The sequence below is a fragment of the Sarcophilus harrisii genome, chromosome 1 (assembly GCF_902635505.1).
Source record: "Sarcophilus harrisii chromosome 1, mSarHar1.11, whole genome shotgun sequence".
In the NCBI taxonomy this organism is placed as follows: domain Eukaryota; kingdom Metazoa; phylum Chordata; class Mammalia; order Dasyuromorphia; family Dasyuridae; genus Sarcophilus; species Sarcophilus harrisii.
In genome coordinates, this window is record NC_045426.1 from 255,538,014 (window position 1) to 255,562,451 (window position 24,438).

General features: G+C 33.6%; 1 protein-coding gene across 3 annotated transcripts in view; it reads left to right on the top strand.

Annotated features, from left to right (window-relative positions):
* Positions 1-24,438, top strand: part of RNF216 (ring finger protein 216) — a 164,441-nt gene that overhangs the window by 82,437 nt on the left and 57,566 nt on the right. For all 3 annotated transcript variants that reach the window (XM_003761570.4, XM_012542847.3, XM_031940675.1), the window contains 2 exons: positions 1,740-1,888; positions 2,663-2,741. In XM_003761570.4, the coding sequence (XP_003761618.1) occupies positions 1,740-1,888; positions 2,663-2,741 (228 nt within the window). The remainder of the gene's footprint in view (positions 1-1,739; positions 1,889-2,662; positions 2,742-24,438) is intronic.

The window sequence follows — 24,438 nt, forward strand, 5'->3', positions numbered from 1 at the left end:
AAAGCTTATGTATAAAAAAGCTTACCTTTATTTATACAAAGGTGGTTAATTTTGACACTTTGCTTTTCCCCCTCTACTACGCCTTTATATCATTCATTGGTTAATATTAGCCTGAACATTCTTAGCTGTTTTATAAATTTTAAAGTTTACTTGCGGTTAAGATTCTCTTTCCTTTGTCTTCTTGAAAGGCCTCCCTACAATTTTTGTCTACTCTTATTCTTCTCCTTATGTTCAGGGTTGTTGATGTGATAGTACTGCTCCTCTCTGATCTTAGCCAATGACCTCCTGGAGACTCGGGTTGATTCCTGCTACTTGTTGAATTGTTGCCATCATCTTGTTAGTTAGTTACTTTTAGGGATGTCATTTGTGTTGGCAGCTGTGTCATAGTGGGTAGAGCAGTGGCTTTGGAACCAGAAAACCTGGTTTTGTATCTCTGCCACTTCATTTTGGGGGGACTTTGGTCAATCCTCTTAACCTTTCAGAGATTGATGGAGCAACTGTACAGTAAGGATAGTGGTGAAGATCAAATAAATAAATGTGTATGGCATATTTAGTAAACTGCAAAACAAATACAAAGGTCAGCTTTTTTTTTTTAATAGCTTTTTTATTTACAATTTTTCATGGGTATTTTTTCAACATTGACCCTTGAAAAACCTTCTGTTCCAACTTTTCCCCTCCTTCCCCCCATTCCCTCTCCTAGATGGCAGGTAATCCAAAACATGTTAAATATATTAAAGTATATATTATGTTCAATATATGTATACATATTTATACAGTTATCTTGCTGCACAAGAAAAATTGGATCTAGAAAGAAAGAAAAAAATCCAAGAAGGAAAAGCAAACCCATAACAGAAAGGGTGGAAATGCTATGTTGTGGTCCACACTCATTTCCCATAGTTCTCTCTCTGGGTGTAGCTGACTCTCTTCTTTATTAAACAATTGCAACTAGTTTAAATCATCTCATTGTTGAAGAGAGCTACATCCATCAGAATTGATCATCGTATAATGATCTTCTTGTTCTGCTCGTTTCATTTAGCATCAATTCATGTAAGTCTCCCAACTCATCCTGTTGGTCATTTCTTACAGAACAATAATATTCCATAACATTCATATACCACAATTTATTCAGCCATTCTCCAATTTATTCAGCCAATGCTCCAGTGGGCATCCATTCAGTTTCCTGTCATTACAAAGAGGGATGCCACAAACATTTTTGCACATGTGGGTCCTTTCCCTTCTTTAAAATCTCTTTGGGATATAAGCCCAATAGTAACACTGCTGGATCAAAGGGTATGCACAGTTTGATAACTTTTTGAGCATAGTTCCAAATTGCTCTCCAGAATGGTTTGGATTTGTTCACAATTCCACCAACAATGTATCAGTGGCCAAGTTTTTCCACATAGCTTCCAACGTTTATCATCTTTTCCTTTCATCTTGGCCAATCTGAGAAGTGTATAGTGGTATCTCAGAGTTGTCTTAATTTGCATTTCTCTGATCAATAGTGATTTGGAGTACCTTTTCATATGACTAGAAATAGTTTACCTTTCTTCATCTGAAAATTGTCTGTTCATATCCTTTGACCATTTCAATTGGAGAATGGCTTGATTTCTTATAAATTTGAGTTAATTCTCTATTTTGGAAATGAGGCCTTTGTGAGCAGCGTTTTAAGTCACAATTGAATGCTTAGTGCTTAGTATTTTGAACCAATTCCTTAATTTTTCCTTATATCAACATTATAGTCAGAACTCAGCTGTATGGAAGCCAGCTGTACATGTTCATTCCCAACCAGTGAATTGGAGAAGGTATTGCCAGAAAATATCCTGCGAAAGTACTATGAGCGAAAAGCTGAAGAAGAAGTAGCTGCTGCTTGTGCAGATGAACTGGTTAGGTGAGTTCATATAGAATCCATTGGGTTTAATTTGGACTCCAAAATGACCACTGCTCTGCCATCATGATATGTGACTGGTCATTAGTTGCTTTTTTATTTTGTTTCCCTAGCATTTCACTGTTTTATAGCTGGGGAATAGAGGCATCAGGAGTTAGTTAATCTGCATACCTTACCCTTTAGGCTTTGCCCAGGCAGAGGTGCATTGCATACCCTCTACCCTTCTCCCTCTTTATTTAAAATTCAACTTATTTTTTCTTCTTTTTAGAGAGCTTTTTTTTTTGATTGCTTTAGTTGTTGGTGTTTCTTCTCTACCCTTCCAGTGGTCTTTTTCTATACACATACGTACAATCTCTCCCCCTTTTTCTTCTCCCTCTGTCTGCAAAACATGTCTGCAAAAAACATATATATGCATATGTTTGTGTACATTTGTTTTATATATCTATATACTTAAGTTCATATGATAGTCGGTTTATTTGTTAAATTCCCAATAATATATAAACTCTGGAGATCAGGAACTTTTTAATTTTGTCTTTTTGTTCAATTTCTAGCACTTAACACAGTGCCATGAAGCTTAATTATTTTTTGGATCACACTAACTGGACTGACCTAAGAAATAGAGGATAACAATTAATAGAGCATGTGAACTATGTATATATCTGTAGTCATTCTGTTTAGCAACCCAGATTTATGAGCATTTAAGAAGCTAAATCAAATGCAGTTTCTATTATTAAATAAATTCAAAGTACATATTCATTATGATCTTTTGGACTTTAGGTGTCCCTTCTGTAACTTCCCAGCTCTTTTGGACAATGAAGTGAAGTGGTTTAGTTGTCCCAATCCTCGTTGCAGAAAGGTAAGGGGACTGGTCTTTTTGTAGAAATATATCATTAACATTTAAAAGCCATTCTGACCCTTGTGATTGGTTATTTGGTAGTCAAACACAAAAGGAATTGGAGTCCTTTTCAGTACACTAAGAGTTGTATTTTGTAAAAGTCAGCTGAGGAGGGGCTATGCACAGCATTTCATCAGCGTACAGTAAAAATATGCATACTTTTGGTATAAATGGTGACACTAAAATATCAAATGTGCAGGTTTTGGTTACTTTTGTTTGTTAGTTTCAAGAAAGGCAAATGCCATGATAGCATTTATCTCCTCCCTATTTCAAAGCCCAAATGATAGCTCTAATTTTCACCAACTGTGGGGAAAATTTATTCAGTCTTGGCATTAAGAAACTGATGATAATTGCCATGAAATGTTTATTGCTTGCTATAGATTGTTAGCTTGAAAATCTAGCCACAGCTTTTGAAAAAAATGAGTAAGATTAATTTATTGGATGAAAAGTGAAATTTTCATCTCTAATGATCCTTTTTTTCTCCCTTAGTCTCCAGTCTGCCATATAAACTAAAGATATCCCAGGAATTCTCAATATCATGTCAAATTTCACTAGGATATATTTCATATGACTTGGGGCGGGTTATAACTTGGTTTTTAGTCTAGTTTGGGAGAACTTAACCCAGAAAAACTAAGTAAGTACTGGAGGTAAAAAAATTAAGCTTGTCTCTTCTATTTTCATTAGTTGTATGTCCAAATATATTCTTATCAGAACTAGGAAGTATAGAACAAAAACAGTACTTCATAGGAAGAGATTAATTGCCAATATTTATAATTCATTATATTTCTTTTCTCCTTTTCTGATTCATTCCTACTACATCTACTTTTTAATTAGCTGAATTTTTGGATAATGTAGTCACATTTTTCATGGGTACTATGAAAACATTCATTATTTTGTTTCTTATATCCTAAAATAACATGTTCAAAGGTCAATATAATGTATTCCTCCCCAAAAATTTTACAGTTCAGATTTTTTTGAAAATTGTTATTGTTTAGTTTGGATGGATAAACTAATGGAAGAAAATTATGTTGAAGGAACCCATTTGACTCAGTTTATTCTTACTTATGAACATAATGGAAGCAATCGTACCACTAGGTGGCAGTAGCACTCCAAGTATAAAGGCAAATATTTTCTTTTTTGTTTAGTTATTGGATGTTTTTAAAAGTATCATGTCATCAAAATACTGGCATGTAAGCAGAATTGACAAAATCCTTTTGGGCATAACACTAAAACAAGTAGCTAAATATGTATTTAGAATTTTACATCAAAGATGTCAACATTCTCATGGCATATGTTTTTACCTTCCTTTTATGTGGCATAAATTTTGCTTGACATAACTCTTCAGCAAGATGTTTTGGCCAACTGTTAATCCTCAAGGATTCATAACATTTCAGAAATGAGCTTCAAAGTGATTTTGCCTATATGAGATTTAGTATCTTTTTTTTTCTCAAGGAAATGCTCTTTTGCCAGATTTCTAGTAACTATCAATGTATGAGGAAGAGTTCCTGTTAATGCATTATCCAAAAGAGGATCTGAACAATTGGAAGCCTTCCCCTTTAATCCCAGAAGACAGAAATGTTGTATTCTTGATGAGATAGGAGGAGAGTCTTTGTTTTCTACCTTTGATGGAATGCTTTTGTCAGGATCCTAGAATCCCTTGTGTGATTTGAGATAAAGAATTCATCAGTTCCTTTTTAAATGAGATTTGGCTTTTTGGGAGGGGTTGAATGGGTGAGATATATATGACTGCTGGTTGTTAGCAGGTTTGAAGGTGATATCTCTGACAACTGAGAAAAACTTCTCAAATTAGAAATTATTCTTGTTGAGTTTTCTTTCCTGAAGGGATTGTGGCTTTAATCTGTAAATTGATGTAAATATCAATGTTTACATTGTTAGTAAAATTTTGGGAAGAGGTGCTCTGAGGTAAAAGGTTAAAGACTAATTAATTAAACAAGTAGATAAGAAAGAATATTTAATATTAGACATTTTAAATAGAACATTTGGGAAGATGTTAAGCTATGCATTTCGTATCTCTGTTGTATTTGAGATGTGGATACTTTGATATAGCCATACACTCTAACCTGTATTATTTATTTGCATATTTGTTTATATTTTCCCACATTATCCTTTCTTAGATACAGTGATAGATTTCCCCCAACAACAATTGAAATGTAACTGATATAAACATCTGCAGATCTGTGTAAAAAGGAAGGCATCTCCAGCAGCCTACAGTAACTGAATGAACTCGTGAAGAGCATTTAAATGAATCTGCACCAGCTGTCAGTGCCAGTTTGGCTCCAGCTGTGTTAACTGAAGTTTGGAACTAATTTGAGGCCTAGCCAATCAACTGACTGCCATCAAAAGCACGAATCCTTATATTTACAAAGATGGATTAGCATTGTGATCCTTTTGTTTACCACTATATAAAGGCCACTGTACAGATCAGACCGTTGCGTCCATCTGCATTATAGTCTCCTGAGCTACCTTTCCTTTGTATAAAGAAAGTCTGTTGTCTCATTTAATCAGATAATGCCATACGTAGAAGAACAAATTTCCATTGTCACAATATTCTAGCAAATAACAAAAGAATTTGGGTGTTTTCGGAGAGTCATAATGAAATTTGACTTCTATAATGTTGTTTTATATAAGACAGAAAAAAATTGCCACCTCATAAGTGGGCATCATGGAGGTTAGCTATTGAGATTGAAGCCTGTCATGTTACAGATATCTTCTCATTGCATCCTAAGCTATGCCATAAAGGGGTCTTCTACACTTATTTTCCCCAGGTTTCTCTTTCAAATCCTCCAGAGGAATTGTGATACTTAGTGGAATATGTCTTTGTTTTTCAGTCTCTTATTTCTTCTCTTTATCAGTTTCCAGCTTTTCTTTGTTTTCATATTAAGAAGTATAGCTAATCTATTTATCTTCACAGGGATCTTATCTCATTGGAGGGTTTTGGTTTATTATCCTCCTATTAAAAATATGCCATGTTAAATGTTGTGGGTATAATTTGGGGTGGAGGGGATTGAAAAATCTTCTATTTTAAGAACATTAGCAGGAGAAATCCTGGCAAACCTTTGTTTTTGCATCCTTTAAAATATACATATCTTTTTGGGAAAATGAAATGCTGTATTTCATATAGTTAGGTTTGATTGGTTTTATGTCATATTGCAGCTTTGGGGAACATGTTACCTTCCTTATTAAACTCTTAGGGTCAGGCACCACGACTTTTTCACCTTTCTATCATAGCATAAACACAGTGCTGTACTCATACAGAGTATAGCCTTTGCCCTGTCTTTATCTAGCTTCCATTATTCCAGGCTGGGTGATGATTCCCAAACCCTACACTTGAGACAATGAACAGACACACAATTTCTCCCCTTCTTTAAGAATTGTGCTGACCTACAAGAAACGAGTACCTACATTTAAATGCCATTTCTGACACATACTGACTCTGTGATCCCAGAAAAATCACTTAACCTCTTAGTGTTCTAGGTAACCCTCTAAGACCAAACATTATAGAAAAAGTGCTAACTTAAATTGAGATAGTTTCTCCAGCTCTTCATACTTAAGGAAATCATACAGTCAGTCTCAATCCTGTCTTTTGAGATAGCTTATAAGTAAATATTCAGTTGTATAGTATAAACTAAAATTCCAGAAGAATTCCAGGACAGAAAAGAGCAGACACTGATATTTTTGGAGTTTCTTTCACCAGAGAAGCTGCATCTTTACCTTAAAATGTTACTCTACCCAAGAGAACCCTTCAGGAAGGAAAAAAGGTTACTCATAAGCAATCTTGGTTCTTGGATCTAAAGATCAATCAACATTGACCATCCAACCTTCTGTACTTTAGGAGGGAATAGATTTTTTTTATTTTAAGTAAAAGAAAATTTTGTTTTATTTTGAAAAGTGACAACTCATTTACCCTTTAGAGAATAGACTAAAGTATAGGCATCTAACTCTAGACAACTCTGTCTTGAACAGCTTCAATTTGAATGGTTCCTAACTTCTCCAAATACATAGGATTCTTCAGGGAGAACTTGGGCAGGACAGCAGAAGTAGCAAGTAAATAACCTGTCTTGTTCTTGTTACTTTCCCATCCCTCAGCTCCTATTACTTAACTGCTTGTACTCTTGAGAAATGAATTAACAAAACATGCTAGTGATTCTCCATTGCTGTTTTCCTTTGTCATTTAAGGGACCTGGAAAATAATATTCAAAATTGAGATCCAATAAAGTGTGTGATAAATCTTACAAGAAATTCAGCATGAATCATAATAGTAAATTTCCAGATTTATTGCTATGACTTGTGATTTGAGTAAGAATAGGATTAATGTTTGAGAACAGTCTCAACTATCTCTGAACATGAATATCATTCTTTTTCTCTTCAAATTCCAGGTTTACACTTTCTCCACCTGTCTTTTATTGTCAATAAGAATGCTAAGTAGCTGATGTTTTATTAGCAGAGATCTTACTTCCCCACACTATCTTTTCTTTTTTCTTTTAGAACCCACATAGAGTGCTTAGAGGAAGAACTTTTTTGTGGGTTTTAACACTTTATTAAAATAGAAACTCTCACCCCCAGCAGTCAATTTTGTAGCTATTGCTTAGACTCTGTCAGACCCATCTCTGATTGACTATTTCACACAGGCCATATTTCTGTGAAACAGTTGAATAGGTCATTAATGGAGTCTTGTAGATGTGGCCAAAGTATTTTGAGAATGCTAGTCTTTCTCAAAACCACATATCCTTTGTTTAGTTTCCATTTTTTTTCTCCACTGCATTGTGTATTACAGTAAATTAATATTGTCCTAGAGGATTGGAATGTGCCTATTTTCCCATTGACAGAAGGATGCATTAAAAAGTGTTAAATTCATTCCCATAGTTTTAGAAAAAAAATTTAAGCCCCTAATCATGTTATTTTACACACACAAAATAAATGTTTTCCTCACAGGTAAATTCTATTACTGTGTGCCAACAGAACTATCATATATATAAATATATAAATACATAAATATATATATATTAAATGATTCTTTTGGTGGTCTCCCAGAATCTATGTGTTCTGAGTGGGGGATAGTATTTCCCCTTTTTTGCAGTCTCAGCACAAAACACTGCAGAATTTCCAGGCAGTAGAAAGATGGGAATCTGAAATAGAAACTGTTGCTATGGTAGTGATACATGCATGAAGCAACTTGTATCCCTTTGGGGGTCTGTGTAAGAACGAAGGAATGTGAAAAGAGCAATAGTATGCTATAGGGCAGTTCACCATGTTAAGCATTGTTATTTCACAACCTGAACTAAGCTAGTATTAAGTTGAGGAGTTGGTGATTTTTGTATTTCTTGTTTTAATACAAAGTCACTTTCAAAATAGTTTATTACTAAAATTCAAGGTTTCCAAAATCTCCAAAAAAAATGACTAGCATTTTGATCTTAAGAAGGCAGCCTGCACAAGCAGAGAGATAGGTTTGAGAGAATAAATAAAACCTCTGCCTGACTTTTAATCCCGTACATTGTTTGTGTTAATTTCATAGACCCACAGTTAGAACATGAAAAATATACATCAATAATCTGTGGTCAGTGCCACTGTTAAGTATCAACCTGCCCCTAAGGATCTGCAAAACCTTAATGTAGTATTCTTCTCAGATTCATCAGATCTAAGGAACTTATTTCTGCTGCCTTTTGAAACTGAATTATATTATATATGCTCTCGGCTGAGCTACAGTGCTCTAATGTGCATGTGAGTGTTACAGTTAGAGCTAAAGACTCATGATAAATTAACACAGTGGTTGAAAACGAGAAGAATCAGGTTTACTAAGGTCAAATGGGAGGTAATGCATCTGGAAGTAGGACAAAACATGCAGATTGTGCAAGATGGAAGAACTAATTCTATGCCAGTTCAATCAAAGATGTAGTCATAGCACAGACTATTGTAGCTGTAAGTGAATCTGTATCCTAGCACTGTGGGTTCTCCCCCCCCCCCCCCAAGGGACTTGGTGTAGAAAATATGTAACTTTCTTGTATTGGTTAGACCCATTATCCAAATTGAAAAGTAAGAGCTACATGGAGAAGTTAGAACAAACCAGAACTCATTGTAAAGAGAAATAAAGAAAGGGAGGGAGAATGAGTGAGTGAGTATGTGTAGTGCAGATCTGTGATTTGGGGGATATAAGGAAATTCTGTCTATCAATGTAGATTTGTGATTTATAGTTTTAGATAAGAGTTGCCTGGAGCTTTTGAGAAGTCATGTGACTACTCAAAATCACAACACTAACACAGTCTATGTCAGATGTCTTGTCTCTATCCACTACCATGTTTTCATGCTCTGAAGGGCAACTTAATAAGTCTTTTTACACAAAGCTCAGTCACTAGTTCTCATCTACATTAGAGAAATGCAAGAGGAAGCAGAAACGGTCTGCTTATAAAAGATTTAAAGAAAGATTTCTAGGTAGTGAAATATGCTCATAGGTTCATGTTTAGAGCTGGAAGGGACTTGAGAGGTCATTGTCCAAACTCATTTTACAAATCAGGAAACTGAGGACCGGAGAAGTTTAGTAAATTACCCAAAGTTGAATAGGATTGAGTTTTTTTTAATGTTTTCTTTTTTTATATGATTATAACTTTCTCTAGTATCCCTCCCACTCCTTATCCCTGAGAACTTTTATGATAAAACAAATAGAATTTTTTGAAGATGAAAAATTAGCAAAATTGATCAGTATATTGAAAAAAGACCAAAAACATCATCTTTCACATGTACTGAAAGGTAGGCAAGATTAGAATGCTGTGATCTAAATATATTGTTTGCTCTATTATTATGAATAATTTTACTTTACTTTTTTTTTTTTCAATCAACAAGCATTTGTTTTTTCTCTTTTCCTCTCCCTTGTGGGAGAAGATGTAATAAAATCTTTTAACAAATAAACAAAACAAAATTCCACATTGACCATATCTAAAAATATATCTCATACTTCAACTTGAGTTTATCACCTCTCTGTCAAGAAGTGTGGGTAGTATGTCTTATTAACACTCTTTTAAAGCCATAGTTGGTCATTTTATTAATCAAAGTGGCAAAGATTTTGGAAGTCTTTTATCTTTATAATGTTGTCATTATTATAGAAATCATTCTCCTGATTCTGCTCACTTTACTCTCTATCAGTTTATGCAGGTATTCCCACGTCTTTGAAACTTACCATTTGCATCATTATTCCAGTAATGAAATTCATATGTCATAATTTGTTCAACAATTCTTTAATTGCTCCATCTTTTTTTTGTGTGTGCCCCTACAAAGATGGCCGCTATGAATATATTTGTACATATGAGTTCTTTTCTTCTTTCTTTGATCCCTTTGAGATAAGGGCCTTACTAATAATATTGCCAGGTCAGAAGGTATGCATAATTTAATCCATTTTGGTACATAATTACAAATTGCCTTTAGGAATAGTTGAACCTAAACCAGTTCACAACTTTAACATTTGTCATTTTCCATTTATGTCTTCTTTTAAATCTGATGGGTAGGAAAAAAACCTTGAAATTGTTTCCATTTGCATTTTTGTAATTAATAGTGATTTGGTATATTTTTTCATTTGGTTGTTGCCTTAATTTCTTTGAAAACTGCTTGTTTATATCCATTGATTATTTGTCAATTAGGAATGACTACCATTACCTTTCATTGAGATGTGGTTTTTGAGAAAGACTGAAATATTTCTGTTTGAAATATTCTCTCTATTTGTGACCCAGTCTAAAAACCATAGTAATAGACTAGATAAACCCTCAAAAGCCTTTCTAATCCAAAGTTTCTATTAAGTATGTATTTTTAAGATATGAATGTTATGTGTTCAAGCTGGTGTTCAGATTTGATTTTCAAAAAGATTCAGTGATAGACTGTCCCAAAAAATCTCTCTGGCTTCATTAAAGCACTTACCAGTTTTGTTTACTCTCAAGACCTTATACTAAGAAGCACTTTGTCTCAAAAGTTGCTTGCTCACAAAAATTGAATTCAGAATCCATAGAGAAATATAACAGAATTTATTCTTCCCATCTCTTTGACTATGCATCTTTATTATCAAAGAGTTCTACAACACTACAACAATAATAATAATTAATAAATTAAGTACCCTTGGTTCTGGCATTTCTACTATGCCAGAAATATGGCAAGGGCTATAAGGGTCAAAGCATAGTCTACTGAGTGATTTCAAGACAAAATATTTACAGAAACTATAAAATGATATCTAACAAATAAATCTGAAAATCAGAATTCCTGGGTCCTTTCTCTTTACTATTATCAATTTTTCTACCTCTCCAATCAACATTCTGTTCTTAAAAGAATTTAAACTTTGCAACAAACTTAAGCAAATTTGAACTCAAGATCAAGAAGAACTTCCAAGTTCTTCTACCTGACTTTATTTTCGTATTCTCTTTGACTTCAGACTAATAGAATTTTTAGGGTTTTTTTGCTCTGACAAATCGTAACCCCTATTTCATCCCTTTCTTTTCTTTTTCATTCTTTCAGACTCCTGAAAGTATTTCTTCTTCTATCTTTGGTTGCAAAGGAAGTTAATAATATATTTACCTCTGTATGACATTTTCGGTTATTACATGCACATATACACACACACACACACTTTGTTCCCCATCTTCTCATTGACTTGAGACCTATATAAAATAAAGGTAAGGGAATATGGGAGTATCACCATCATGGAGTGGGAACAGGGCAATAATAATCATTTATATAGTACCTATTATGTGCAAGACCCTGTGCTAAGTGTTTTTAAAAGATTATCTCATTTAATCCTCACAACAATCCTGTGAGGAAAATGTTACTCCCATTTTCTGCTTGAAATAACCAAGGCAAATCAATAATTTACCTACATAGCCAGTGTGAGGTCAGTTTGGAACTTGGTCTTCCTGATTCTAAGTTCAGCACTGTATAGAAGCCAAGAGAGAATAGATCTTTTTTTTTTCCTGTCATCTTAGTCAATCTGAGAGGTCTGTAGTTATACCTCAGAGTTGTCTTAATTTGTATTTCTCTAACCAATAGTGATTTACAACACCTTTTCATATGATTAGAAATGGTTTCAATTTCTCCATTTGAAAATTGTCTGTTCATATCCTTTGGCCATTTATCAACTGGAGAATGGCTTGAATTCTTATAAATTTGAATCAATTCTCTATATATTTTAGAAATGAGGCCTTTATCAGAACCTTTGAATATGAAAATGTTTTCCCAGTTTATTGCTTCCCTTCTAATCTTACCTGCATTAGTTTTGTTTGTACAAAAACTTTTTAACTTAATATAATCAAAATTACCTACTTTGTGTTGAATAATGAACTCCAATTCTTCTTTAGCCACAAATTCCTTCCTTCTCCACAGACCTTAGAGGTAAACTATTCTTTGATTCAAGACACATCTCTAGTATTATCACCTGGATGCATTGTATAATTATATTTTGAGGTTTTTTGAGGTTTACCAGTAACATCATAATAATCTATTGCATGCAAACCATCATGTACACATATATATAGGATAAATTGTGGCAGATAGGTGGTACGATAGATAAATCTCTGAGCTTGAAGTCAGGAAGACTAGGTGCTAGTGTCTGAGGAGTTCAGATTCATCCTCAAACACTAGCAGTTAAGCTTGAGTAAGTCACTTAACCTCTGCTGGAAATAATTACAGCAGGGTTGTTGTGAAGATCAAATGATAATAATTTTAAATTATTTAACAAAGTGCCTGACACATAAAAGTGATATGTAAAAGCTTCTTTCATTCTTTTTTCCCCTCCTCCTAAATTGGTGATCAGCAGTAGCTTTAGGAGAGATCAGAAAAAATTTCTTGTAGAAGGAAGGATATAAAAGACATATTGTATTTGGGGAAAGTAATTATTAGAAATTCAGTTATAGTAGCTTGGTAATTTTCAGCTTTAACTCCTGCATCTAGGAACATAGACCTTCATGAACCACTCCTGTTATAAAAAGGTAATGGAAATAAAACCGGGGGTGGGGAGATGGTGTTTTTGTTTTGTTTAAACAACTTTATCTTCTAGTGACCAGGCTGTCTGAGGGCTCAAAGTAGAGAGAGAAATCTTGGTGTTACATCAGTGGTTATGGAAAAGGAGACACTAGTTAGTGGAAAGAGAGAAAAGCAGAAAGAAAAGGAAGCAGGCTACACTTGAGTACATGCTTTTCTGGGGCAAGGTAGGACTTGACAAGTGCATCTCTTTGACTCTCTTTCACTTCACATTCACTGATTATAAATTATGTTATTGAAAAGCATAATTTAAAAATATATATACAAATAAATGGTACTCAATGTTAACCATAACTACAAGCAGGATGCAGGATAATTGTAGATTCCAAGCCTGATGAATAAAACTTAGCTTAAAATTCAAAGATTTTTTTTCTTTCATAAAGGTGAAGTAAAAGCCTTAAGTCCTTTAAGAGTTGAGTATCATAAGAAACCTTGCAAATATTTACAGGTTTTTCACCAATCTAGAAAAGCTTGTTTTCTTGTTGAAGACGTGTTGGACATGTTTAATTTCTTTCCCTCAGATAAGCTTAATTTCTCTCTCTCAAATAAGCTTAATTTCCCTAACTCTGATGTGCATACGGAGAATTGCTTATTTCTTCTTTTGCAACATGTTTCCCCAGCTGTTCAGGGGCCTGTTTTGTCTTTCTGCCTCCTGACAAAAATGCAAACATTTTGAAGGTCCCATGGCACTTGCTGTTGTACATTGCTCTGTAGGCCATATTTTGTGTTATTTTCAGAAATTGTATTTATTCAGATGTAATGGATTCCTTCTTTGTCCCATTGCCTCGCAGGAGGAAGGGGCTAACGACAGCCATTGGCCACAACAAAAGTGCCAGTTCCTCTCTAGTGAGATCATTGAACTTTCTTCCCAACCTCATTTTGATTTCTTCATTTCAAAGGCCAGGCAAGAGTGCAGTATGACAAAAATATGTTTTTAGGAAGTTCTCTTATGTGTTTTATGTCACTTCTGCCTCCCTTTTTACACATTGTTTTATAAGGATCCCATTTTTATCAAGCCAAAACTTCACTGTTTTAATATATACAAGAGTTTGTAAATGGCAGGGAGGGGCAGGTGGGAGGAGGAAAGAATACATCTGGGAACAATTTAAGGTTTTTTACCTCTCTCTCTTAGTGTGAATGCCTGGAGTGCACCCGTCCATCTGAATGATGTTGCGGATAGAACACTCCATTATATTGCTGCCAAAACCACAACAAATAGCAAGTTTCCGTCCTGTCATCTTGCTCAGCTCCCAGGCACTCTGCTGCTGGGCAGGCAATTCATTTTTCTACCATAAAAGGGCAATGAAACTTGTCTGTAGCCTTGGTGCTTTCTGCACTGCAGGGAGGAAGCAAGAAAAGAGGAGATGGTCTCTATAGCAGCTGCAGAAGGGCTGCACTAGAAGCCATCTTAATTTCACCCAAGAGTTGGGGGTAACTGAACGAGTATAGAGATTGGAAGAGAAGGGATCTTGTTAGCTTGTGATAAATGCCATAAAAGGTACATAGAACTACTGGAGAAAAATCACAGACTTTTCTGTGCCATTGAATTGAGAAATCTGGTTTAGAAATAGCCTCTGAATGATATAGTGTGTGATCTCTTTGTGTGAATCTGTATGCTTTAAATAATATCAGTTTACAAGGAAAACTAATCACATTATTTTATAAAACTAAAATTTGATCCCATCAGTTCAGTTTTTACTGGAAAGAAGAGTGTTGTCTGACTAGGCTGAGAATGCAAGTCTTTTGGTTATAAGGAGATTTTAATTATGATGTATACATACACCCCATCCTGTATGTGCTTAATTGATGCATTTCTATAAATTGAATACCCTTACAGATGAATACAATGGATATGTCATAAGATAAAACTTCAGTTGTTAAATGGTGATTTCTTTTATTAAAGTCTACTTTATTGGAGAATTAGATTAAGATCGGAATCTCTTGACAATGGCTGGTCATCCTGGAATAGGTGCTTACTGATTTCAGCCCTTGGCCTATGCAGTTGAGCAAGAATGCCAGGTTATTAATCTGACAATTAAGGACAGTGGTGAATATAATGGTTTGGATTTTTTATAAAGCTTCTCTCAAGAGGTATTTTGTAAAACTTTAAATGGAAATTCGGATCTGGGTCTAGAATCCTACTAGTATTCTGAGTGAATAAAGCAAAATAATTTCTAGATCAGAGAGATGGCATCTGTTGTCCTGACTTTCATGAAACTTCTTGGAAAGAAGCACTATGGTTCATTGTTCAAGAAGCCCATAAAACAGTTAAAACTTCCAATTTCATTCAGCTGTGGATATTACGATGGAATTGAGCATATGTCCCTGAGAAGATGAAAACTGTTAAACATCTTTCTGGTTTCTTCAGGTTCTTCCACCTCTCATACTCTGCAATGCTATAATCTGTAAATTGGCAAGAAAAGTAAGGCCGAGTTTAATTAGTCTAACAATATTGTCGGCCATAATAAATTCTGTGGATATTGGCCAAAAGACTCAGAAGTTAAAATAAAAAGTCATTTCTTTAAGAAACCAGCGCACATTTACCTAGATAATCACAGTAGAAAATGTCAAACCATTTTCAAAACCATATCATTTGTGTCATATTGTTAAACTCGGACTAGTTTCAAACTTATTGTTATGGCAGAAAAGAGGATTAATTATTCAGAGTACTGAAATTGGCATTTTTCTTGATATGTTTATTTAATGTTTTAATCTAGGCAAGAACCACTTAACAAATATTTAAAAAGCAAAAACCAACTCATACCTCAAGATCTTAAATCCCCTTGAAATAAATTTGAAGATGTAGAGAGTAATTCTATGGGCATCTACTCAAGTCCTCTAATTAAATTACTCAATTAAAACAAAAGTAATCTTCTAATTCCTTGTTTTTACCAACAGCAATAGAAGTTTTGCTTTACAGAACACTTTTAAAATGTAGCTTGTATTTATAATGTGGGTTCCTCAAATATTGATACTTTCTTCCTCGTATTGATATAGCCTATTTATTAGATAACCACATTCCTAACTCAGGTCCCTAAGGTCACTGCTAAACTGTCTTTTTACAATGACCAACTCAGACATTAAGCCTGGATTTGGTTTTGTTTTGTTTTAATTTTCTTAAATTTGTTCATAGTGCTTAACGCTGACTTGCTTAACTTTTAAAAGGACATACATAAAAACATCTTTGATAAAATAAAAAAGGGGAAATTGTTCTTATCAAAAGAACTACAGTTCGCTTTTTACTTCCTCTTTTTAGAGGAAGTGACACTTCTGGGGGTTTTAGCTTAGAACTTTTTAAGTATGGTTTCTTCTGTGCTATTTCTGTTTCATTCCCTGCTATTTTCCCATTTAAGAAATTTTATTTCCCCTCTTAAGAAATTGTTCATAAACACCAGGAATCTCAACTTTTGAAGAGAAGGGTCTTTTTTAAAAGAATTTTAAATTTAAATTTAAAGAAAGAAAAAACCGACTAAGGGAAAAAAAAAACATTAGTTCTAGTTTCTTGTGGAAGCTTTCTTACCCATCAGATAATTGTTTTCCTTTGATTTGGTGATAATATCTTATGATCAGTTTACAAGAACTGGATTCACTTATTAATTTCATTCATTGGGACACAATGAGAACAATTGAGAACAAACCTATATGTTTCACGATAGAACTTGTGAGAAAGTATATAAAATATATCTCTTGCTGCATGTGGAAGAGAATGTTGTAATGTATGACAGCATGATGATGAAGATAGCATTTCCAAATAACTATCAGGATTCAAAAAATAGTTTACTTTGGTTGTAAAATTCATGATGTGAGTTTTTGTTTTTCTCATATATAAAAATGTTTGTTTTGTGTATGCTAGAACAATAAAATTTATAATGGCCAATCATTCTTTGCTTAGAAGGAAATGTGAAAATAAATAACTAAAGAATCAATATAAAGCTAATAACCTTGGAACTCACTTTTTAGACTATTTATTTTTCATACAGTACTTCCAAGCAAAAGTTTTCAAGCCAACCAAAACATTTCCCAGACATATGGAAAGCATATCATTTGTAGCTTTATTTGCCAGCCATTAGCTTTTTCATAAGGCTGTGACTGTGTTTATAGGGAAATTATATCTTTGAATTATCCCCCTTGAAAATACTGTAGACTTTGCAGGTATTAGAATGGCAAAGGGCTTTAAGAAGCCATTGTAATAAGCTTTTAACTCCTGATCTCAAGAATGAACTTTTATTTTCCAAGAATGATGCCAGTACAATATTATTTGGCTTGACTTTGGCTATAAAAGAGTTAAGTGACAAGGTGAAGATCCTGCTGAAACAGCAAGTATTGCCTTTCATAAGAGAAGTCATTTAATGCATTGAAAATGTGTTTGAAAGTATTGGTACAGGTTCCTCTGACCTCAATTTCATACACTGATAACTTTCAAATGCAGAAGAGTCAGTATTTTTCTCTAGACAGGAAGCAGTAGACATATGTCCACTATAAAATGAAGTTGTACTTAATGAAGTAAAGAACATCTATTTGTTGTTTTGGCTCTCTATATAGGATGTATGTATGTGACTTGGTATGACTCACTACTAAAAAGAAGCTACAAATTTTGAGAAATGGATTAAAAATATGTAGTGAGTCTTGGTTCCTGTTTCTACCCCCACCCCCTGACTTTCTCCATTACTGCTTTTAACCTTGAAACCCCTGTTGTAAGTCTTTTGCATTCATCCTGTTACTGCTGTTGCATTATTAATGGGATTGGAGCATTTCAGCCAGAACGCTGACATTACTAATTACTACTACTTGTAACAGGGGAGTGAGGAGCAAGAAATAAACTGGGTCACAAGGCATTGTCATAACAATAAAATACTGCTGTCTGGGAGGTGTATGTGTGTTTATTCAAGGTAGAGAATAGGTTCTCTTCCCTTCATTACATGTAAACAAACCCAATAGCTATTTTGGCAGTATGGTACACTTAATATTAATGCCCATAGGTTTACTGTCTGTACACATGATTGAAGAAACCAAGCAGCAATTTCTACCTCAGCTTAAAAACAGCACCAACACAGCATTCTTGTGCTGACTTAACAGCCACTTTTTTGGAATAGAGATTACACTGGTAATATTTTATTTCCTATCAGTCAGTGATAGGAAAATAAAAAAATTGTTTGTAATAATAAATGTTATATAGTACAACAGAAATAACTCTGGCCTAGGTGTAAGAACTAATTCTTTTTCTGCAACTCACAATAGGTGACTTTGAGCAATCCATTGAATATCTGGACCTCAGTTTCTTTATGGATTAGCTGAAGGGATTGGAGTAGAGTTTGTAAAGGTTTAGACTTTTAAACCTTTTTTAAGTTTTTCAACCTTTAGAATATGAGGACTATTTTAATGTCAGAAAATTTAACCCATGAGATAGTTGTTTTATTAGTAAATTTCTGTATGTGCACAAGACAATATATTCAGTATACAAAATTGTTTGTTAATTGACTCCTGGACATTTAAAAAAATTTGTTGTCTCCAAAGTCTATAGCTATTTTAAGTAAACAATCTTAAAGGTATCTTGCTTTTTAGCACTAAAGTCTTATGATTCTGTTTTCATATTTACATCTTTAGATTTTTCTTACTAGTATACTAGGTATATAGGCCAAATACTGTCTCAGCACAGTATGCTCACAAATTTCTTTAAACTTACAGAGTTATAAAATAGAATTAGCACAAAAAGAACAATTTTTCATCTTGGTTTTAGACCAGGTTTTGTTTCTTTGCAATTCTTTAACAGACACATGCCCTCTCAGAATCTCGGTTTCCTCATCTGTAAAATAGATATAATAATATTTTGCCCTGCTTCAGAAAATTCCGATGAGATAACATGTTAGATATTAATTCCATTAGAACAGCTGACATATCATAGAATATGAAATTCTGAGTTCTTTGTAGAAGACATATGATTTTGGTTTTTATTAAATCCAACCTTATAATGTCAATTGGGAAATGTTAACTAGATGATAAATGGCAAAAAATATTTAAGTGAACTATTTTACTCCAGTTCTGATGAGCTCAGAATCTTTAGCAGAAGAGGGCTATAAAAATTGAAATAGTAGCTATGACTTTCAGAAATTGCAATGCAAATCGGTTCTTTCAATGTAAATTGCCTTTTCCTTTCTAGTAACACTCTATTCATTCCCTCTGCTGGTGATTCATGTACCAGATTGGTTTATGGAATGTCCAGCTTCTTCCTGAATATCCTGTTCCTTCAGGTTTTTTTTTTTTTTTTTTTGCATACCTAGCTCTCATGAAAAGGAATAGAAAATAAAAATGAAGGCATTTGGGGGGGAAGTGTTGTTTAAATTTTTAAATATCAGTAAAAGACAATTTTTAAAAACCTATATTATATGTGTGGTTTTTCTTTTCAAGAAAAATCTAAGTAAGAAGTTGTTTATAGGATAACAGAACTGAAAGGATGTGGTTTCTCTTGTACCTCACTTCCTGATTTGGAAGTATTCTGCCTTTTTCCCCTTTTTCTGTACTACTCATATGGCTATGAGGCAGGGTTGGGTTATGAGTCATGGCTGTTAAAGCATTTCTCACAGATCCATAAAAAAGTTGGAATGAGCCACTGAAGGAGGTTGTAGACTCAGATAGAAGATAACTAAGATGACCTCTTAAGATCCTTTCCAGCTCTACATCTAGCATCCTAAATATTGTTTACATGTGCCTAAAAGAAATGAAGCTGGGCCCAGTGATCTTTTGAGGTTCCTGTCAGTCTCTCATTTTATGACTTTAGAAGTTTAGCAGAAGTGGTACAATTTTTATGATTTCAAATTTGAAAACATCAGATGTGCTTTGATGATAAAGGAAATCTCAAGCAATAATTTTATAGTTGAAAAACATCTTTAAAGCATTATAAGCTTGACTAATAACATTTCCATGTACAAAAAAAAAATAGAAAAGCATTTATATATGTATATTAATTAATTGCTCTCTTATGTACAGCTTGGGTGTTTTATATGAAACTATGGACATGTATATGTATATATGTATACATACATAAACACATATGTAATATTGAATGTTAAAATGGCAGCTCCAGATTTGTCCTACTTTTTTTCTCTCTCTCAATTTCTTTCTGCTCTCTTCTTTGTATTTTTAAAACTGTTTCAAATATTCTTTTTGTTGGCATTACTTTTCCTCCTCATAGCTCTCCTTGTCTTCCAAAATAAAAGCCCTCCCTTGTTAACAAATGACTATAGTGAACAAAACAAATCTACATATTGTCACTGTCTGCAAATTTATATCTTACTTTTCACCTTTAGTCTGTTATTTCTTTGTCAAAAGGAAGGAATAATTGGTGTTTTGGGGTCCTGGAATCCTAGTCATTTGTTTATTGGTCAGAGTACTTTCAAAGTGAAGTTTACCATTTATTATTTGTATATCACTGTATTTAGGAAGGGATGAGTTTAATATTTTTATTTTTCTGCATTTGTTTATGGCATTTTTGTATTGTAGCACTTGCTCAATTTTGTAAAGTTACTATACATCTGAAAAAGATATATTAAATAATAATTCATTAACTATATGTTGCTCTTTAGTGTAATGTAATTTCTGGGATTTTTAAAAAAATGTATCTATTTTTATTCTTGCCTAGTTTGAAATCATGATTGCCAACTACTTGTTAAAAAATTTTCTGAAATCTTGTAAATTCGTTCTGTCCCTCTCTTTAGCTTTATGTGAATCGTTTCTAATGTTTTTTGTAAATGGAATTGTTGGTTTCTCCTTTCTAATCCATTCTTAAGGAATTGATCTACTCATCTGTATTTAAATGGTCTGCTCTCAATCCTCTGCCCTTCATCTCTTCATTAAGCCTAAACTCTGATTCTTGATTTCTTTTTTAATCTCCCTGAATGATTTACAATCCGAGGTAGATTTTTGTTTTCCTTTTGATTATTTCTTCCCCATCTCTGACCTTCCCTCTTCCTTTTTCTTCATGTTTCCTTGCTGAGTTTAATGTATTTCTATAATAAATTATGAGTGATATCCTTTTCCATATCCCTTCCTCCGTATTTGGTGGTTATAATATATCCTAGCTATAGTAAATTCTCTCCATTTTTTCCTTGAAATATTCCTTTTTCTTTTTTCTTCTCTTAAAACCAAGAAAATAAAATAACCACACCTAGTCCCTATGTTTATATTTTTATTTTCTCTGTCTTTTAAACAGTAGAATTTTGAAAAGAGATTTGTCTTATTAGGATATATGCACTTTATCATCAGCCTCTCCAGGTAGTCCTGTGAATTTACCTTTATAGGTTTCTCTTGACCCCATATATTTGCATTCAGAACTTCTGCTCATCTATTTTTCATTAAAACTATTTTGATAAAAGTATATTCTTTGATTTTATTTTATTTTTGTCTTTTGGACTGTCATATTTCACATTTTCTTTACTATAGTTGCAGCATAGCCCCATGTAATCTGGACTTTAGTTCAGAACTATATTTTTCCATATACTTACTATATATATATAAAGAGAGAGAGAGAGAGAGAGAGAGTGTGAGTGAGTTTGGTCTTTGACTTGGAGGCTCTGGAATTTGGCTGTGACATTCCTTGATATTTTCAATTTTTACTTTTGTGATTTCTTGAAATATATCCAGAGTTTCTGGTTTACTTGCTTGGTAATAATACTCTTGAGAGTCTAGTCGTTATTAAATCTTAACCTTCTTTCCCTTATCTTTTACTTCATTTCTTCCAGCTGTTGTCATAGTCCTTATGAACAAGCCTTTTTTTTCTCCCTTAAGGAATACTTATCTTTTTTGTAAAATTATTTTTTCTTGATTTGCCTCTTAGGCTTTTCAGCTTTATTGTTTTTCCTCATTTTGTTCAGTGTTTTCTTCTGTTTACTTATATTTGCTTTAGTGTGATCTCCCCCTTCCCAGCAACTCCAGACTTATAGAAGTGTTTTTATTTGTAAATGCATCAGAGTATTTACCTTCCCTCCCCCCAACCCCCATTATTATTGTTCCATTTGGGAGTTTCCCTTTAGATATTTGATGAAGGGGAAAGGGGAAGAGTTGGGCTCCTTCACATCTCTTTTGGGTGCCATCTTAACTAGAAGTATGAAATGAATTGTTTAGTTCTAGTCTCCATGGTGTTGTGGGACAAAGTCCAAGGGGGATGAGCCTTGGTTGCCTAATACTTTTTCTAGGTGAATAAGGGATGGTAGCAGGTGATGTTGAAGGGCTATAGTGGAGATGAAAACTATCAGGCTTGGTAGTCAAGGAGGGTTCAACTTCTGGCAGTCTCTTGAAAGTCTGAGTGGTGAGGAGATGCCTCATACTCTTCATAGTCATTTTTTAAAAAAGTACTCTTTCCTCTGTTCAGTTCCTGGGGATAATTTCTTTACCTCTGCTTCCCTTGTGCAGTCATTTTCTTCCTATCTTTCCTTAACTCATTTGATGGATACCTTTAATGACAATGATGGTAATATTTATAAATAGCCTTATTCATTAGAACCAGGTGCCTCTTTTGTCAGAGTACAAATAACAAGAATATGTGTTTTTTAAATGAATCCAGAAAGTTGAAAATTGTGCACAAAATTTTTTTTTTTAAACTTCAGGTTAATTACAATAGCTTGCACTTAACCTAAAGTTTTACTTATGCTTTTTGATAGCGCCTCTGCCACTAAAACTAGTAAACTTCTTTTCTCAGTGATTATCAATGTACAAATGCTAGAAAAGGTACTGTCAAAAATTCTACTTAGTTTTGAGCCTAACCCACCTATAGACTTATAGGAAACAAAATAATTAATAGGCTTGATGGTCAGATATAGGAATTTAGATGTTAGGAATATCTCAATAGCATATTAACTGACCTTCTTCCACTTTGGATTCCCCATGAGTGGGACATTCCATTTAATTCATTTGTAACAAAATAACACAATGAATTTAGGGAAGTCCAGATTGCAATTATAGGAAGTAGAATTTGTGTTTTAGAAATTCTGCATATGATAATTCAGTGTTGGAGATTTTCATAACCATAAACAGACTGATTCATCTTCCTAAGTTCAAATTTGACCTCAGACACATACTAGCTGTGTGACCTTGGACAAATCACTTATTGCCGTCTGCCTCAGTTTTTTCATCAGTAATATAAGCTGAAGAATGAAATGACTCCAGTGTTATTGCCAAGAAAATCCTAAATGGGGTCATGAAGAGTTAGATGTGACTGAAAGACGTGAACAGCAACAACAAACTGGTTTATTTGGGCCTTTTTTTTAACCTCTGAGAATCTCCTGATGTCAAAATCTCTGCATAACAAAAATATTTCAGAAATTTAACTGCTGTCCAACTTAAATTTCAAGTCTAGTAGATGTCACACATTAGAGAACAGGGAATCCCATGGAATTAATTGCAATGAAATCTGGCAGCTTCTTAGGAAGGTGCTAGTAATTTTAACCAATTTCATTTACTACTTTGAATGCATTTTGAGACAAGATTAGAAAAGTTACTCAAATTGAAATCAGTTTGGTACTCTGCTACAATATATTGGTTCAAAAAATGACCTTGAATGTTTATAAATAATATCAACTTGAAAAGAGTACTAAATAGCCTAAGAGAAGTCCACATTCCTATTCTGACTGTTGCTAGCTGGATGATGATAGACAAGATACTTCTCTATTTCTGATTCTCCTCTTTAAAATAGAGACAGGAAGAAGGAGAGGAAGAGGGAACGAGGGAGAGAAGCAGAGAGAAAGGAAGAAAGAATGTGTGTATGTATATCTGTCTTATGTATTATGCAGAGAAAAGTAGGGAAACCTAAATATTTTTCTTGAAAAACAATGTATTTGGTGCAGCTAGGTGGCGCAGTGGATAGAGCACTGTGGATGTGGATGTTTTTACTCTTCATTAAGCTCTGAAATGTTTAGTTTTCAAATGCCCTACATGGTCAGTATATTAGACGCTATAGAAATGCTACTAAAATGTCAAGAATTCATACTCGGGTAATGACCTTTGTCCAAGCCATCTCGTAGTCATATTTCATTTGGAGGCATCAGAATTAATTGAGCTTTGAATATTTAAAGTTCTTTTTCTCAGATTAATTTGTTTTAATTCCTTGAGTTAAAATCACTCAACCCATTTTGGTGGCCTGCTTATATAGATGGCATATTTTGAAGAGAGAACTCAGACTTTATTATTATTGTTATTTGGGATTTTTTTGTTATTGTTATAGTTTTCTTTACTATATTTTGTTGAAATAGAGGTGTGATCCATGCTTATTTTTGTTAATCCAAGTGTACTTTCTTATCACCCATGGTATGATTTTAATTTCAGTTTCATCTTCACTCACTTCACTTCACAACAATGTTATGCTGATTATTTTTTTAAAATCTTGCAACTCTTCTTTATAATGTTCATATTATTGAATAAATTGTTCTTCTCTTTACATCTGTTCATAGAGGTTTTCCAAGTTTTCTCTGAAATTGTTCCTTATGTTATTTTTTAATTTATTTATTTTGGGGTGAGACAATTAGGGTGACTTGCCTAGGGTCATACAGGATTTCTTATTACTTCATATTCCTATACAATTTGTTTAACCCTAACAGGAGAAATACGTAATTAGTTTGCAATTATTATAAAGATTATATACAAT